Source organism: Crotalus tigris, unplaced genomic scaffold (assembly GCF_016545835.1).
Source record: "Crotalus tigris isolate CLP2741 ecotype Arizona unplaced genomic scaffold, ASM1654583v1 scf7180000019154.1569036, whole genome shotgun sequence".
Taxonomy (NCBI): domain Eukaryota; kingdom Metazoa; phylum Chordata; class Lepidosauria; order Squamata; family Viperidae; genus Crotalus; species Crotalus tigris.
In genome coordinates this window covers 813,693-832,446 of record NW_024097404.1, presented here as the reverse complement: position 1 = coordinate 832,446, position 18,754 = coordinate 813,693, and the positions used below count along the sequence as shown (strand labels likewise).

Genomic DNA, 18,754 nt, shown 5'->3' with positions numbered 1-18,754 from the left:
TTCTCATTTTACTGATCACAGAAGGATGGAAGGCTGAGTTTACCTTGAGCTCATCAGGATTGAACTCCAGACTTGGGCAGAGTTAGCCTGCAGTACTGCATTCTAACCACTATGCCATCATGCCCCGTTGTTGATGAACACAGAGTTAAAACCAGAATTGTGTGCTTCTGCCTTTTATTTTATTTATTTATTATTTATGTTAGGTTTGGTTAAGTTAATTTTTAGTTTGTAAAACTAGTAGCATTTTGCCACTTTATTCACTGAACAACTGTTACAGTTATTTTCTTTCTATTTTTGAACATACCTAAAAAAGTGTTTTTTGTGTTTGTTAGCATCTTTTGCCAACATGACTTCGTTACGAACATAGTACAAGCACTGTGGGTCACAACTGCAGATTACTATCTATTCAGTTGCATTTTTATTTTTTAAGACATCACCAGGAAAGGAATTTTGTTGCTCATTTCTCCATTCCCAGGTTCTCAAATTATTTATATAGTGTGATACACACACACACATATAATTAATCATTACCCATGGTTAATTTAATTTTTTCCTGAAAAGAGGTCACCAGAAATGGAAAATGAATTGTATAATTTAAGTTAATTTAAATTTCTGTACAGGCTGAGCAAAAGAGTTTTATAGTATTAATAACAAATTTCCATTTTCCACTAAAGAAGCCACAGCGCTTAATGGTAAATGTCAAACTTTTCCCTTATTCTTCCAGTTTTATTAAATATGAAAAGAAAAGTAGATTAGCCTGGTCCTTTTCCTTCACTAATCGTTAGAAGAGGATGGCCAAATTTCATCCATTCAATGTCTGAATAAGAATTTTAATTCCTTTTGGTTTTCAATAGAAACACATTCACAGTGACTACTTAAAATCAAGAGGTAAGATTTTTGGGTGCTCACATAATAAAGTTGCACTCAGAAGCCTCTGTAGCCTTCAAGAACGACAAAGCAGAATGGTAGCCTTGAGGCATATTTAGATTAACCCCAAATCATGTCAATATTCTCAAGACTAATAACTTGGCCTCTTTCCTCTGCTTGCCTATAAATCTCTGAGATTACAAATGAACTCATTTATAAATGAATAATGATGTAAAAGAACATCATACTCCCTGTTGATTAAAATTGCCATTGAAATATAAAAAGGAGAGCAATTAGATTTTTTAAAAAAACAAAAAAGGCCCAAGTGCATCTCCAGCTAAAAAAACTGCAACAATTAAAATAATGTAAGAAGTGTAAGCTAAAGACTCTTTCCCTGCTCTCTCTTACACACATATACACAAATGCTCTGGCAGCTACAGCCATCAGATTTGTACTGCTAATGTCCAAGGACATGTAGAAAATGCTTTTCACAATGACTTAAGTCAATGTTTCTCAACCCTAGGAACTTTAAACTTCAGCTCCCAGAATTCCCCAGCCAGAAGCCTGGGAGTTGGAGTTCACACATCTTAAAAGTTGCTAAGGTTGAGAAACACTGACCTAACAGAGAGCATTTTCTGCATGTCCTTGGACTTTTGCAGTACAAATCTGATGGCTGTAGCTGCCAGAGCATATTAAAAAAAAAAAAAGACTATAGTAGTCATCTGAAATTTTGCAGCCTTAGGTCTGGTGTAGTTCTACAAAGAAGCAAACCAGATTTTAAAAGGCAAACAAAAGTTGAGTCTGTCAGAGGAGCAACCATCAAAAAACTATCTAGATACTGTTATAATTCCAAACGTTTTGCAACCCTACTGGGGATCGAGATCCAATGTAGAACTTAAGAGAGCTTTTCATGTTCCTAACCTGATCTTTCCTAGTGCTAATTTGTAGAATTAGAATCCTTTACATTTGGTGTACTGTATATTTTAGCTGAGATAGCAAATAGTAAGATGGGTTTTTAATGAAGTATCGGACACTGGGATAGACAGTGCCTGCCAGAACTTGATGTAGCCTTTGTTTGCTAAAATGGAGCAATGCACTTATTAATTTAGAATATGGCATATCATCCATGGACTAGCAATATATATTAACATTTCACCTAGATTAGTAAAACACAATAAAATATAAATTTTAAAAAGATCTATGTTAAATACCTATATCTAAACCAGCTAACCACTGAAGCACAGCATCATTTATATTTAAAAAAAAATGCACTAGCAATGCACTAGCAGCCTGGTACAGAATTCCAGCTATTAGTGGTATCTTTATATCATTGTATGACTTCTTGTGAATTCTGTTGCTGTTTGGAGCCTTTTCAGCCTTATAATCTGACAAAGAGCAAAACAGACCACCAATTTAAAGAATGGCCATGCTTCCAAATTTGCTTACTTTTTAGTAATTTTCAGAGATGTGCAGAGTAGGAACCTCTTAAATGCATAAATCTGCTTTAGCTCACTTTAGGTTACTGTAATAGCCCTTTTCAGTAAAAGGCCATATATACAAACAAGCTTATTAAAGAGACAGATGTCTGGTGCTGAATGCTGGTTGAGACAGACCGATGGCTGCTCAGTACATTAGGCTGCTGACAGGTACATCCTATCTTGCCTGACATTTTGCCTTCACTCACTGCAGCCTAGAAATGAGGTTTAATCCTAAAGTATCCTGTAGCTGCTATAGCTTCTGACACAAGGCTTTGCTTTGGCAGCACCTGTCCTTCCCTGTAACCTCAGGTACAGAAGAAAGTTTAGGAACAAGATACTCCCTAACTTTAAAATATGGAATAGTGTAACTATGGGAAGCTCCAGTCTGGAATAGTATATTATTGCAGTTTGCTCTACATAGGGCTGTCACCTGGAAATTTCTGAGTAAATTATCTAAGTAAAGATGTTTGAGAATATGGAAGTTCACCCAAGGAATATCTCTACTTTGAAAATTGCAGTGGTTGCCAGGTGATTGTCAGCAACCCAAGGTGCTGAAAGCTCTACATATCTCAGGATCAAGATTTCTATGGGACTGTCTTTTTCCCAGGGGCTCTGCCTGTCCAATGAGATCAAATATGGTGAGCCTACTCTGGTTCCCTTCTTTTAGGAACTGCCATCTGCAGAACCTAAGGAGTTGAACCTTGGGCTCTCTTTTTTGGAATAGTTTTCTTCTAGATCTCACCCTGCTGAGTTTTAGGATAATCATAAAAACTAGCCTTTTTAAGATAGCTCTGCGAGGAGACTTTGTGTTAGTAGGGATGGAGTTTGTCGATGGACATAGTTTTCTTTGCAATGTTTGACTACTATGCTTTGTGCTGTTACTTATGTTTTTTTGTTATATTAATAGTTAATATTTTATTTAAAGCAATATGAGTTACTTGGAGGTCATTATATAGGAACAGCATATGACCCTCAGGCACTAATCAACTAAAATGGGTGTTTGGCAATGCACAATCTTGCTTAAAGATCAGCTACCTCACAACCTCCCCAATACACAACCAACCATTTTTTATATTCAGTCCAAATTTGTTGTGATAGTTAAGATTCATATGGGAGGACTGGAATTTTGCAACAATTTAAAGTTATTTCACAAGATCTCAGAAAAAAAACATTAAAATGGATAATTCTCAGGATGGGTACTTTCTAAAAATAGTGTGGATCCTAACTGCTGGATTAGATTATGTGCATTTTTACAAATCCAACATAGGCTGAGCTATCTCTGCAATAGTGCCAGCCATGCAAGGTGATTAAGCCCCAAGTGTTCAGAAGAACACATGTATCAAACAAAATTCCTTGCTACTCAGAAACAAAGTAGTTAGGTGTAAAAGAAAGCAAGGTCCCTGTCTTCTTTATAAAGTTGTAGAAATCATCTGATCTGAGGAGTAGGTGTTTTCATACTTTTGCATATAGTACCTATCTAGAGTAGCACTTACTTGATGTAATATTGACTTTGTATTAACATTGTAAGACATAACTCTCATCACCTGATTCAATTCTGCTTAGTTGACATCTAACCTGAATGAATAGGAATGATAGTATTTGCAGACAAAATCTCACAAGTATGTCAGCTTGGGAGAAAGTTACCTCATCTACCTTGTCCTAAGCAAGGCTGCTGAACAAGAAATTGCATACATATTAAGTAGAAAACAGTATACATTTGCTTCATTGCCCTTATTGCCAGCTTGACCCAAACATATCATGTACCCTTGCTTGGTCATTTGTGCCTAATTTTCTGCTATTATTGCATCTTTAACATTTATTAATTGTGTTATTTAGGATTTTGCATAACATTTTGTTGTGTTAACATAATATAGTGAGCTAAAAAAACCAAGTCTGACATAGAGAAGCCCTTATTATAGTTCTAAATTAATTTTTACTAGGTTATTGGCTTGTTCTTTCTAGAATAATTAATCTAGGGAGATCAATTGAAGAAGAAGGTAGTATCCGGTCATCCTAATTATTCCTGATTGCATATTTATTTTTAGCTTATCCATGGGACAAATCATGCTTAAAATCTATGCCTTTGGACCTGAAGCAATTTGAAAAATTGGATGCATATGCAAAAAAGGTAAATAAATTCTGAAAGTAATAACAGCATGCCTCAGACAGAGTTGCGACCCTTTCTAGAGATAACCCATGGACCCAGATATATTAGTGTTTACCATATTGCATAGATTCTGGAGTTAATTATTTCCACAAACATTATGGAATTCATATGGAGTCCCATTATTTAGTTTTCTAGCTATTTTAAATTATGCTGATTTAGTTATCCTATTTTCCTGCTTTATGTACAATATATTGTTATTTCAATAATTGTGTTGTGTGTCCAAATTATTAGCATGTTTGACAGCCAAGAGCTAGAGAGCTGCTAATAAATAAGCTGATAATCCAGACACATAATGAATTAAAAACTACACAATAGTGTTGATTTAATACGTACTTTCCTCACACATACTTTCCTCACACAACTATTGTTTGAAGAAAGATAGAAGTAAATTGAACTGCAGCACAAATTTATAATAGTTAGATCCTGGGAATTATATTATATCTGATTTGTAGAAAATAGGTGCTGCAGTCATCAGACTTATGACAAATTATAAAGTACAGTTTGCTAAGATTTGATGGATGCAATCTATTGCTTCAGACAAGTTCCACTTGAACAGACTATAGTATACAAGTGATCCATTTGAGAGCTTTACTTTATCTGTATTTGTGCTCCCATGTTGTATCTTCTATTCTATACTGATCTCATTCTTTCACAATTATCTTAAGGAAGCCATTTCCTCTTCTTGAAGAAAAATGCAAACTTATTCAAGTCCTAAAGAGGAACAGGCAGCCCAATGGAAGCTGGATTTCCATAGAGAAAAACTGCTCAAAATATACCCAATATGCATACTACCTTGAGTGGTCCAGTTGTTTTAGAAGTGTGAAACAGACAGATAGAATAAATGTTCCATTGGAAATTTGATGGATCTTGGCAAACTTTCCCATCTGATGCTGCCTAATGATCTTTTCCTACCACTGTTCCTAATAAAAGTGAGCAAAAAGTGTTTACAAGAGTTGATGTCCAACTTGTTTTACACTCATCATCTTTAACAAAGGCATTTTTGAAATATGTAAGTTCAGATATAATTAGGTAAAATATCTATCATTTCCCAGTAAAGTTGCTAAATTTTAGAAATACAAGAATCTATCTTACAACAAGCTAAAATTCTTTTTCCATCTATCCTTGTGTAGACTGTATTGACCATCAGCAAGTCTCCAGTTTCTACTATCTTGAGACTGGAAAGCTGAAGAACACTGTATATCAGCCTCATCTGTTAGCAATACACAATAGGAAATTTTCCTGCTCTCCAACCTTTTAACTGAAGATGCCAAGAATCAAACATTTTTGCTTTTGTGTCATATATTCTGCCATTCTGTTCAGGTTCTTCCCCTAGATATTTTTCTGATCTTACTGCTTAAGAATTTTGAAATTTGCATCCATTTTTATCATTAAAGTCACAAGACTATAGAAGCTTCTAAAGAAACATCTCAAATCTTATCAAATACATTTTATTTTCCACTAAATTCCTTAGATGTCTCACTTTGGGACTACTCTCAGGATTTATTTCCACTTTTGCAAAGAAAATCACATTGGCAACTCAATACAAGTTGATGAATATTTATTACAAAAACACTCACCCCAAGATAGATACCAATAAAGGAGAATATTTATAGCTCAGGTTTGAAATGAGGGGTCCTTGGTGCTCTCTGAGCTTGGCTCATTGCAGTGCGGGCTACCAATGAGTTTGGATCTTCTTCATCTGACCGCTCACGTGTTCTTGCAATCTGATGATTAGCTTCCTCGCTGTCTGTCCTATATAGTCACAGGGACAATCCATGCAGGGGATTTGATAGATTACATTGGAAGCATCTCCCACCTCCAAGCAATCTTTACAATGAATAATTTGTCCTTTTATGGTATCTTCTAGGTGGCATGCAATGCCTATTTGCAGATCTCGGAAGCTGCATTCTACAGCTTCCGAAATGTTTTTGATGTATGGCAGGGGTGTGCCATGTAATTGGTCTTGTACCTTATTTCTTCCTTTCTCTTCCCACCGTGTTGCGCAGACATCTTGTAACAAATGATTGTGGGTACCCATTCTGCTTGACTGACCCAGTTTAGATCTATGAGATACTTCTGATTATGCAGCTTCCAAATTTTTAATATATGTATAGAATATAGAATATAGTCTTGGTCGGTTGGTAGAGAAAATTACACATAAATGCTTTGACCTGATGACTGAGTAATTTCGGCTTTCAATAAGGAAACATTGTGAAAGTAAATTATTGAATTGTAATCAGTTATAGCTACTCCCACCTGAATTAACTGTACACATATAACAGTAAAGTAATCCTTCCTAACAGTGTCTTTGAAACTTAAAACATGGGTGGCAGTCAAGTACAGTACAGCAGGACTAAGGGAAACCCTGCTCTATCTTAAACTTTGATGATTAATTAGGCTCTTGTACAAGTATATCATCTTGCCCTCTCCCTCCAATCACCTAAACCAGAGATGTCAAACTCGCGACGTCACGTGACATCGCGCAATGTATCAGAGCTTTTTTGCCATTGCCTGCAATGGGATGGGCGGGGCTCCGATATGATGAAACTGGCCCAGGGCCGGCAGCTTGACACCCCTGACTTAAATCAAACTATATACTTCAGAGTTTTCTTTGACAGAAGGAAATCAATTATGTAATCAAATGTGCTGCAGCAACAGAGGGGAAGTATTTTGCCAACTGTTTCAAAGGTCTGGAAAATAAAGGATTGAACTGAATTGGATCTTATTATCTTCTTTCTGAGCATGGACCTGACAAATAGAGATGCATGGATTTTCTGAACTGAACATTAGGGAAAGAAAGCCAACTGACTGTCGGTTTCAAATTAGACAATACCTTACTATTTAACATCCTCAAATTACAGGTGAATGCCAAAAGCAGTGTGGAAGAATTAGTGCAAACCTTGCTTCGTGTAGCACATACTGACCTGGAGAAAGTTAGGGCCATTTGGATGTGGATATGCCACCACATTGGTAAGCAGTTTCTTTCTATGAAATGTGTGGGTAATGTGTGCCTTGTATTTATGCCTGCTGTTCTGTTCTGACAGCCTAGAATGGGAATATGTGATTAAGGGTATAGTCTAGAACAAGGTTCTAACCCATTTTTGCTTGTGGTCCTCTTTTGAGACCCATGTATCTGTGACTGTCATGGGTTCTTTTTTAAACTATACCAAATTTGATTGACCCATACTCCAAAGATCTAAAAAGCACTGGAACCTGGACTGGTGCTTATTTATATCTGTGTGTAAGTTCTGGGGAGCTGTTGTATTTTGAAAAAAAAAAACAAGATCTATAATTGAAACACACAAGTGCTTCCTATTGCCTCTATCTTATCCTATACAGTAGTTCTCGACTTACAACCATTTGTTTAGTGACTATTTGGAATTACAACACCGAGAAAAGTGACTTATAACTGGTGGTCACACTTACAACAATTGCAGTATGCCCGTCATTATAGCATCAAAATTCAGGCACTTAACAACTGGAATATATTTCCAATGGTAGCAGCATTCCAGGTTCACACGATCGCCATTTATGACTTTCCCAACCAGCTTCCAACAAGCAAAATCAATGGAGGAAGCCAGATTTGCTTAATGACCATGCAATTCACAGTTAACAATTGTGACAAAAAGATCATAAAATCAGGTGCAACTTAAATTACTTAACCACCACCTTGCTTAGCAATAGAAATTCTGACCCCATTTGCGATTTGTGGTGCTGCCGCCACTGGGGAAAAGGTTCAAATAGGAGGGAAGGAAGGCAACACAGGTGCCTTCAATTTTTCTAAGCAGCCTGCTTTCCTACAGGCTCCCTCATAGTTGCTGTTAGTTGGTATTTATTGTAAACTGTAGTCATTTTCAATTATTTATCCTGCTGAGATTAGCATAATATGAGAGAATTATGACAATTTGATCACATGTCTGGTAGTTGAGTGGCCCTCTCAGAAACTTACTGTGGCTCCCTATAAATGTAGCATGATCCTGGAAGGGGGAAGTCATATGGCTCATGTTGAGAGTCACTGATCTACAATGGCTCTCTTCTGGGGAAAAATATAGATATTATCATTCAGAGGTATCTCCAGATACCTTTCCAAGAATTGCCTATCATCAGGAAACATATATAAAATACTACTTTTCTTGGATATTCCAACTTCCTTCTCTCAGCTGTTATATTTGTTTTGCAAAACTGACAAAAATCTATTTTTTCAGGAAAATATTTGGAATAATGAGTTATGAAAAAATATGTGTAAAAAATCTTTGGAAAAATGCATACAAAAAGCATATATATAGACTAAACTGAGCTGGAAATTTAAATAAAACTTATTTTACATTTATATTTTACATTGTAGCTTTTTATCCGCTTACTGTTTAGGATAGGTCTACATGATCTACAGTGGAATGAGTACTAGCAGGTAGTTCTAGGGTACAGAAACGTTTGTAACTTCACATTGCTTGCTTTATATATTATTGTTCCATTGTTCTTCCAGAATATGATGTTATAGGTTTCTTCAATAAAAAGAATCAGTCTTTCAGTCCCCAGGATGTTCTGCAGAGTGGAAAGAGCATCTGCGAGGGATACGCTGGCCTTTTTGAACAAATGTGCAGGTACATCAAGTTCAGAAATATTTGACCATGTTCAGTTGCTTTATCATCTGTGTATCTATTCCACCTCCATTTGCACGTAATAAGAATCTCATTTTGAACCTGTGTTATTGAATGGCAAGTAGTCCTGGAAAGGTTAATTTTGCTTATCATTCTTGCCCAATATAATTTATTTTGCACCATCTGCTGAAATTTACATTGTATTAACATAATGGCAGATGTGAATATGGGGATAATTTAGTTAGAAAGGTACTGTGTTTTTCTGGATATCTGAAGGTCAAAAAAAAAAGTCTGAAGGCTATGGAACAGGGTTGCCTACAAGAAAAGAATTGTGAGCCCACATCCACTCTCCAATTTATGTGTAAGGCAGAGGGGTAGAATTAGGGTATGCAAGTTAGTGTATAATGGAAGAGACCAAGCTACCTATATGTAGAACTTTTCTAATAATTTTATTTTATAAAATTGAATTGATGTTAGACATAGCTGGAAGTAACTTGAAGCTCTGTATTTCAGTACTGTCATCAGATTCTTAGTTTAATATTGAATGAGACTTTCTTCCAACAGTCTTTATTCATTAGAAATAAACATATAATTAATAATTGACATCCAAAGTCTGGAAATATATTTACAAAAATATCTCAAGACAAAATATCTTGCACTAGAAAACAAATTATGAAATCTCATTCAAAAACCATTTTGATCAACTGAGTAAATGAACTCTTGATAAAACTGAGATACCTGGAAGTTAAATAACTACTTACAACAAAATGTGATTGAAGACGCATATTGAGGTGTTAACATTCTTACAATATATATTAACAACTGTAACATTTATAGGCATGTTTGAATGCAAGTGCATTAACTAAATAGATCTATATTCATATTTTGCCACAAGCATTCACAAGCAACAACTCTCCATGTATATACATATACATATAATCTTTTATGATTGTAAGTGAACCAGACTTACCTTGATAGTAAGATGGGCAGCTAATAAATCTTATAAATAAATAAAGTCTTAAAATTCTCCAAATCAGGGACATATTGGGGCAGAAACAAATGCCCCCCAAACTATGAAAGACAATTATATATTTTCAACAGGTTGCACTTGCATGTCTACTTCTCGCTCAACATGAAATTTAGCAATGCACTGATAACCTTTTCATGAGAAAAAAAATTGCTATGTTTAATAGATTTTTTTCCCTTAAATTGAGGCAGAATTGGGTTCTTCCCTGATGATTTCATTTTAAAAAAAGGTGAAATAGAGCTACTCAACTTTTTTTTCCCATACCAAACTTTAACAAATGGCACTTGAAACTTTATTCCTTCTGCATGTCAAAGTACATATAGTGCCTCCCATCTTAAATTAGGAAGGCATATGGAGAAAGAGAGCATTGCTTGCCCTCTACTTGATCTTGGATACTATGACATTTGTTAGGTCACCAGGATTCTAATTGGGGTCATTGTAGAACCTCACCCATAATGACTGTAGAGTACTGACAACAGCAGCATGCTTAATTGTAACCATGATCTATAATTGTAACTATAATTGATTATGGAGCGAATTCGGTGACACAAACAAAGCTCTCTTCTTTTGGCCATTTATTATATAATAGTCAATGGAAAGCATAACTTGTCTGATTTAGTAGAACTTAGGTGAAGGATGTTTAATGTCCAGACATGAGTATAATCTTTTCTACCTAAGATTTTGACTATCTATTAAATTTCCTGATGTTTAAAACTCTCATGGATTTTAGCTTAAATGCTGGATGAAGTCCAAGAACATTTACACTGTTTCTTTGCTGAAACAGCTGCTTCATTTGGCAGGCCTTGCAAGACTACAGTTGGGAGACAAAGAACAGTCAGGGAGTATAATAAATTTTCTGAAGAATCCAAGCCCAAGCCTTAGAAAGCAATTTACTGCCTTGTTCCAGTAATTGGTAATGCAAAAAATAGCTGTGGAAAAATACAGGATTTATAAAACACCATCAACTTCTATTGTTGATGTAAATATTATAAATTTCCTTCTCTAGCTCATTATAATACTGGTTTTGTTTTTCAAAAAACGTTCAACTGCCTGTTTGCCATTTGAAACAGAAGGTGCCCTAAATTCCAGAGGTTTGCTGATGCAGACGCAATTCTACAATTTGCTATAGCAAAGTTAATTGATTAAGGGCACCTCTAACTGGCAAACAAACTACCAGCTTGGCAAAGGAAAGTGGAAATGGGTAAAAATGTTTGTATCTCAGCAGTTTAATCCTAAATCAGTTATGACTCTAGCAGTGACCCAAAAGGAAGTATTATAGGAAAGAACCAGCCATCCTATTGTGATTCCTCGCTAGCCTGTGGATCTGGCAGCTGAGTCTGAGGAATCAGATGAGGGAGGCCTGGAGTGACATTAGAGGAAGGCTCTGAAGAGCTCCCAGAATTACAATCGCATGAGGAGTCTGGCCCCTCTACTCGTGCTAAGGCTGAAACACTGTGCTGGGAGCCTCAGTTGGACAGTGATGAAGAACAGTTGGGAAACATCCAGGATGCACGTAGGGGCAGGCAAGAGAAGTGAGTAGAACAGAGGAATGCAATGGGACGGCTCCAAAGGCAAAGGAAATGGCATTAGAAAACCATTATAAAAGGGGAGGTGTGGGAGGTGCTGGTTGCCGAAGGCAACCGTTCGTATTGAGGATCAAGTTTATGTGAACTGCGTTTGTTTGCCTTGGACATTGACTCAGGTCTGTGAGAATAAAAAGGGGTTGGTTTTTTCTTGTGATTTCTGGCTGCTTGTTGGAAGAGGGGTTTCTCCTTGTGAGCATAACAAAGACTCTCATAGGCTGGGACAGAACAGTTTGCCTTTGGTCTCCTACCCCCTACTACTATGGAGAAGTTACTTGCAAAGAATGCCCAGCTCTCCCAGCAGCTGGCTTTGCTGGCAGCTCAGGTTGCTCAGCTTCAAGCCTCCGCTGCTGCTGCTCCACAACCCCAAAGGAAGTGTCCAGTCACAGTGCCTGACAAATTTAATGGCACTCTGTAGATGTTTCCAGTTTTGGGGGGCCAATGCCAGCTCTTTATCAGCCTGAGAGTGGCTGACTTCCCCACTAACCGTGATAAAGTGGGGTTTATGATCAGCCTTCTCTCTAGTCCTGCAGCTCGTTGGGGCACATCCTTGCTAACCCAGCCAAGTCCGTTGTTGGATAATTTTGGGGGGTTTGTGACTATATGCATCTAATGTACGAGGATCCCATTAAGACTGAGACTGCTACCCAACACCTGAAAGCTCTGAGGCAGGGCTGATGCCCTTTCAGGGATATATCAATGAATTTCGGCTGCTTAGCAAAGATTCAGCCTGGAACAAAGCTGCACTCATGGACGCTTTCCAGGATGGCTTGTCGGAGGAGCTGTTGGACGAGCTGGCCCATGTCGATGTTCCCCCAGATCTCAATGGGTTGCTCCACCTCTGTTTGTAGATCAACGCTCAGCTGCAGCAGCGTAGGAGTCATCATGCCACCCCAGAGACCTGGCCGGCCCCAGTTGTGCATAAGACTGCAGTTCTTGGGGAGGAGCCTATGGAGTTAGGTGCTGCCAGACCTCACCTATCGGTGGCAGAAATGAATAGATGACATTCGGGTGGGGGGTTGTATTTCTACTGTTGGGACCCTAGGCTTTTGGCCTTCTGTCCCAAGAAAAGACAAGGGGCATCAGCTACTGAATCTGCCCCGCGAAAGCAACCTCATCTATCAGGAAACGCCCTGAGCCCGACCTAAAAGACGTTTTGGGTTGGGCTTCCCCAACTCACCAGTTCCTGCAGCTAATGAATATCTGACTGAGTTACGGGCTATCCATCAATTGGTGCAATAACAATTAGACAAGGCCAAGGCGGATTACAAAAAGGTTGACGATCAGTCAAGGCAAGATATGCCTACATTAACAGTGGGAGATCAGATGTGGCTGTCAACCAGGAACCTGCCATCAAATCGGCCTGCCAAGAAACTACACCACTGGTATGTAGGACCATTCCCTATCAAAGCTGTCATCAACCTGGTCGCTTATCGGTTAACTTTGCCACAGTTGTATGGGTACATCTGGTCTTTCACTGGTATCTGTTGGTCCCAGAACAACTGACGTGTCCACTCTGATGATCAGAACATCCCCCACCAGAACAACATGACAGTGACAGCCCTCCCAAGTATGAGATCGCCAGTATTCAAGATTTTTATTGGCTGAAAGGGTGATTTCAGTATTTGATTGAGTGGAAGGGCTATGGATTGGAGGAGTTCACCTGGGAGGATGTGCCCACTGTCAATGGTCCTGCCTTGGTGACAGTGGTCCACGAACAGTTCCCTTAACGATCGCATCCGGCCCGGCATACCCGGGGGAAGGGTCCTGTGGTGCAGGATAGTGTTGTGATTCCTCACCAGCCTGTGGATCCGGCAGCTGAGTCTGAGGAATCAGATGAGGAGGAAGGGCCTGGAGTGACATTAGAGTCAGAGGAAGGCTCTGAGGAGCTCCCAGACTTACAGTCGGATAAGGAGCCTGGCCCCTCTACTCGGGCTCAGGCTGAGACAAAGCTGTTCTGGGAGCCTCAGTTGGACAGTGATGAAGAATAGTTGGGAAACATCCAGGATGCACGCAGGCGCAGGCAAGAGAAGCGAGTAGAACAGAGGAATGCAATGGGGCGACTCCAAAGGAAAAGGAAAAGGCATTAGGAAGCCATGCCTTGGCTGAATTATAAAAGAGAAGGTGTGGGAGGTGCTGGTTGCCAAAGGCAACCGTTTGTGTTGATCAAGTTTCTGTGAACTGTGTTTGTTTGCCTTAGACATTGACTCAGATCTGTGAGAATAAAAGGGGGTTGGTTTTTTCTTGTGGTTTCTGGCTGCTTGTTGGAAGAGGGGTTTCTCCTTGTGAGCATAACAAGGACTCTTGTAGGCTGGGACAGAACACATCCAATCAAGTGACCATTTGCTTCTTTCATTGATTATACACACTTATCTTGTTTCCAGCTACATGGTTTATCAGTGCCAATTGTCTCATTTATTCCCTAGCCTTGCTGAAATCTATTTCTCTTGCACTTTTCGCAGGCCTTTATAGTTTTGTTCTCTCTCTCTCTCTCTCTCTCTGTTGTTGTTGTTGGTGTTCTCAAATTTTTTTATGCAGCTGAAGCAACCAAACTGTCTACAGTATTGAAGGGAAGGTCATGCCATTCATGTAATATCATTGTAATCTGTAGCATTTTGCAGGTTATTTTCTATTCCCCATTGAAACATAGGCTAACATCTTATTTGCTTTTAATTATCTCCTTGCATTGAGCAGATACTTTTACTGAACTGTCTGCAGTGATTGTTATCTGTCTGCAATCAATTCCAATTGTTTCTTTCAATCTATGTTACTGCAAATTTAATTTCATCTACCATCACACTGCTCAAGCTACTGGCTTTGTTAAGAGCTGAGGGACCTCTTCCCATCCCTTTGCTAGATACTAGTTTCTTACTGATGAATGTCTAACAGCAAAAAGACAAGAACTTAGGTTAGGTCAGTTATACACATTGGGAACTTACAGACTGTGTCATTCTTTGGTTTTCCACCTTGCTCCTTCCTTAATCAGTCAGTATTTCCTGAACACAGAACATACACAATCCATTGCAGGATTGTTGATTTTTGTTCTCCCTTTGATTGGGTTTTGGGGGGGGGGGTGAGTCTATACACCTTTGGCTTTCTTCAAATCTGATGATCATTCTGTCTCTGCAGGTTATGACATGAACAAGCTTTGAATGGATAGGTTCCATCAGAAACCTAACATCCATGTTCTGGTTCAGCTATAGCTTCCATAATACTTGCAAAGATAGCTCCAGGGAAAGCACAATATAGGGATCTAACCGGGATGTTGTATGTCAAAAGGAATATACTATAATTATTAAAAAATGTGAAGTGCATCTTTGCATACTGCACTTGAACTCTCATGAAGAAAATTGTTACACTGGAAAAGGTTTACAAAGTATTAGGTGATCAATATGTAAAGTAACTAGATCATTTTTCACCATTAACAGATTCTTGGACTTTCTTGTTTTTTCCTTAAAAACAAAACAAAAAAGAAACAAACACAATTTGATGTCAACCAGTAGTTTTCACATATTTAAGCATTTAGGAACAATTGAATGATGCATCACAAAATAGTGTCAAACGTCTTAATACAGTAAACATATCTTCCTGCACCAACATTCCAGCTAACATACTAACAATATGCATTATTGTACCAATAATAATGCAACAAAGGAACCATCTTCTTGGAATGCTTCATGGAAATTAACAATGATTATAAAAGAATGACATTATTCCAAGATGCACATGTTTAGTTCCCGAGGACTCATTCTTATCTTCTTTCAGGATTGCAGGGGTACAATGCATGAATTTATCTGGTTATTCTAAAGGCTATGGCTACAAAACAGGGCAGACCTTTGAAGGAGAGTATGACCATGCCTGGAATGCAGTTTACCTTGATGGAAGGTGGCATTTGGTGGACAGCACTTGGGGATGCGGCTCAATTGATGAAGGTTGCAGCAAGTTTACCTTCAGGTGCATGTCTCTGGTTCTAGTGTGCTGCTGGGTGCAGGGATGGGGTGAGGGCAGGGAGTAATTATGTACATTCTCAATAACATTCTGATCTCTTTTTGTTCTAGATACAATGAATTTTATTTCCTCACCCATCCTGCACTCTTTATTAATAATCATTTTCCAGACAACAACAACTGGCAGCTACTCAAACCAACTATGGCATTAAAACAGTTTGAAAATAACATGCTGTACAAGAGTGACTTTTACAAGATGGGATTGCTGGTGGCCCATCCAGAAACATCTATTATTCAGACAGGTACAATCATACAGCTTCTTGCCCCATGCTAGTATTATTAGATATTTCCAGCTTTTGGAAGAAAAAAAATTACAGCAAAATTTAAAACTGAGGGCGATTTTTAATTAATTTTTAAAGATTAGCTTGGTAGAAGTAACCTGTGGTTCTTAAATTTCTAGTCATACTTACTTTTGCACTTATGCCAAGTACAATTTACGCCAAGTTCAAAATGCCACTATATAATTAGTCTGAAAAGAATTGTTTGTATATTTCAGTTTCAAAAGAAGGCACAAAAAATGAAAGGTTAAGAATACAAATGCCTCATAGGTGCAGGCTAATAAGCCTGATATATAAATAAATGTAAATAAATATTAGCTCATTGGTTTTCTGATGTTCCCAACTATCACTTCAGTGTCAATTAGCAGTTTAACTAGACGAACATTTTCATTTTAGAATTCTATCTTTGGAACTTTCTTAACTTTCTCTGAAATCCAAAAGCTTCTACGCTGCTGAAGTCAGATCAATTATAAGTAAAAGCCACATATGATTTTATCTTACTTCGGAATGATGAACAGTTCTATTACACTAGTAATAAAATAAAAACAAACAAGTCCCCAAATCTCCCTGTCTTCAACCCTGTTGCTGTTTTATTCTGAATTTGAATGTGACAGAGGTTTTGAACAATTTCTAATCACTCAACTACATTATTCTCTCTTTCTTTGCCAAAGTGACTGACAGCAAAGCGAGTTCAGATCACTTTCTACAAGTTTTTTTGATTGATTTGTGTTTCTCAATAATAAGACGTATTCTAACCAGCTTTCTTTATTTGCATGTTACAGTAAATGGAAAAGTCACAATAGTAGTGGAGAGCAGTTCTCCAATGCTGTTCATGTTTGAACTGAAAAGAGCAAAAGAATACAGCTTGATGACTTTGAAGAGGAATGGGATGAAACTGGAACTGTACCCACAGAAGATGGGGAGTCATAAACTCCAGATTTATGCCAAACCATCTAAAGGTCTTGAAGAAATTTACATGTGCGTCCTAGAATACAACATTGAATGCAGTTCTATAGACACAAAAGTTTGTTTCCCAAAGGAACTCCATCAACCAGTTGGGCCCAGCTGGTTCACAGAGAAACAGGGGATTCTCAGACCTTCACAAAAAGGTCCAGTTATTCATACTAATGATGGCTGCTGCAACCTCAGCTTCATCCTCAGTAAAGACTTGAACATTTTAGCCTCATTGCATTCAGACAGCCTAAGCCTCAGCGAAGAGGTAGGAAGACGACATATCTTACAACAATGCCAAGGAAACCAAATAAACTTTAAGATCCATCTTCCACATGCTGGGAATTTTGCTTTCAAAATCTTTGCTAAGAAAAAGTCAGATCCTGGTAACTATAACTATATCTTTAATTACCTCATCTGTTGTCCAAACACTAAGGTCAAATGGCCAATGTTTCCCCAGAAGTATAGTAAGTGGGCAGAAAGCTATGAATTAGTGGAACCTCTGGCTGCATTTCTACCAGCCAACTGCAACATTAAGTTCAAACTTAAACTTCACAGCATTGCCAAAGCATTTATTCAATGTGAAAAAACCTGCCCTTTGTCTCTTAATAAGGATGGTTACTGGGAGGGATCCTGCAGTACTTCTGGATGCAGAGAGATATATGTGATGGTGTTGGAGAATGCGAACCACAAATTTTACTCACATATTTTGAAATATGAAATTGAATCACAGTAATAGGCGACTTGAACTTTTCCCATCTGCCCACACGCACAATATGTGATCTAACTATAATCCATTTCACTCTGAATAATTTATTTCATGCTGTTGGATGACAATACTCATACTACTGAAGCAGCAGCAAAACAGTTTAACTTGATCAACCCCCATCCCTTGAGACTTTTCACTGATATTATATGATGCATGAAGTTTATACAAAATGTAACTTACTCATTGAAAACCAGGCAACATTTTTCCATAAATAACAAAATTATTTAGGTAATAAAGAAGCAATTATATGCATCTTCCCACCCATCTTGCGATAATTTTGAGATGTGACCACTGTTTCTGAAAAGATACGTTCAACATTATCACGGATAATAAAGGAGCATTGTAGAACTCATGTTGGGCCAAAGAAAGAAAAAGACCCACATTTTGATTATCAATACAACAGTGGCTACAGAATTGGAAGAAATATGAAGAAATATGCTTTTACAAGACTATATTGTAAGCTTTCTTGTGTGCACGCCATTGTCTCACAAGTATAAAATACTGAAAAGTTTTATACCAGAACTTAAATGCAATTAAATGCTCTTTTTTTTTTTACTGGGCTGTAACACCTAGCTAACATTTTAATAAGGATCACTTATCTTTCTGTAATTTATATAAAAAAATATTTGGGGGAAATGCTACTTCATGAACTACACACTGAAGTGCCTCTTAATAACATAAGACAAACGAGATTACTACACAATTAAATACAAAAAGTTATTATTGAAACCAGTGCTCTCTTTATATAGAAATCCTTTTTAATTTATAGTTTTGCTGAATCAAAAAAATGAATATTTCAATATAAGTTATAGCTTATCCAATCTATTTTACTATCAAAATGTCCACATTTTGCATATTTCTTTTCTTAAAATAGTTTATCTAGTGAAATATGGTGCATAAGCTTATTTAAAATGATCCTGGAGATATTGCAATTCTGTATCATTAATTAATTTTTGATTATGTGTTTCATTCATACAGAGAACTGTGTGGGTTCCCTGTCTCAGCCGGAAAACATTAGCAATTCATTTT

The 18,754-nt window shown here is 37.6% G+C and overlaps 1 protein-coding gene across 4 annotated transcripts in view; it reads left to right on the top strand.

Moving 5' to 3' along the window:
* Positions 1–18,454, top strand: part of KY (kyphoscoliosis peptidase) — a 33,888-nt gene extending 15,434 nt beyond the window's left edge. For 3 of the 4 annotated variants that reach the window (XM_039360097.1, XM_039360098.1, XM_039360095.1), the window contains 6 exons: positions 4,391–4,473; positions 7,374–7,482; positions 8,996–9,113; positions 15,486–15,674; positions 15,779–15,969; positions 16,788–18,454. In XM_039360097.1, the coding sequence (XP_039216031.1) occupies positions 4,423–4,473; positions 7,374–7,482; positions 8,996–9,113; positions 15,486–15,674; positions 15,779–15,969; positions 16,788–17,692 (1,563 nt within the window). In that variant the 5' untranslated portion in view covers positions 4,391–4,422 and the 3' untranslated portion in view covers positions 17,693–18,454. The remainder of the gene's footprint in view (positions 1–4,390; positions 4,474–7,373; positions 7,483–8,995; positions 9,114–15,485; positions 15,675–15,778; positions 15,970–16,787) is intronic. The other variant, XM_039360096.1, reaches the window with a different exon arrangement.
* Positions 18,455–18,754: the final 300 nt, after the last annotated feature.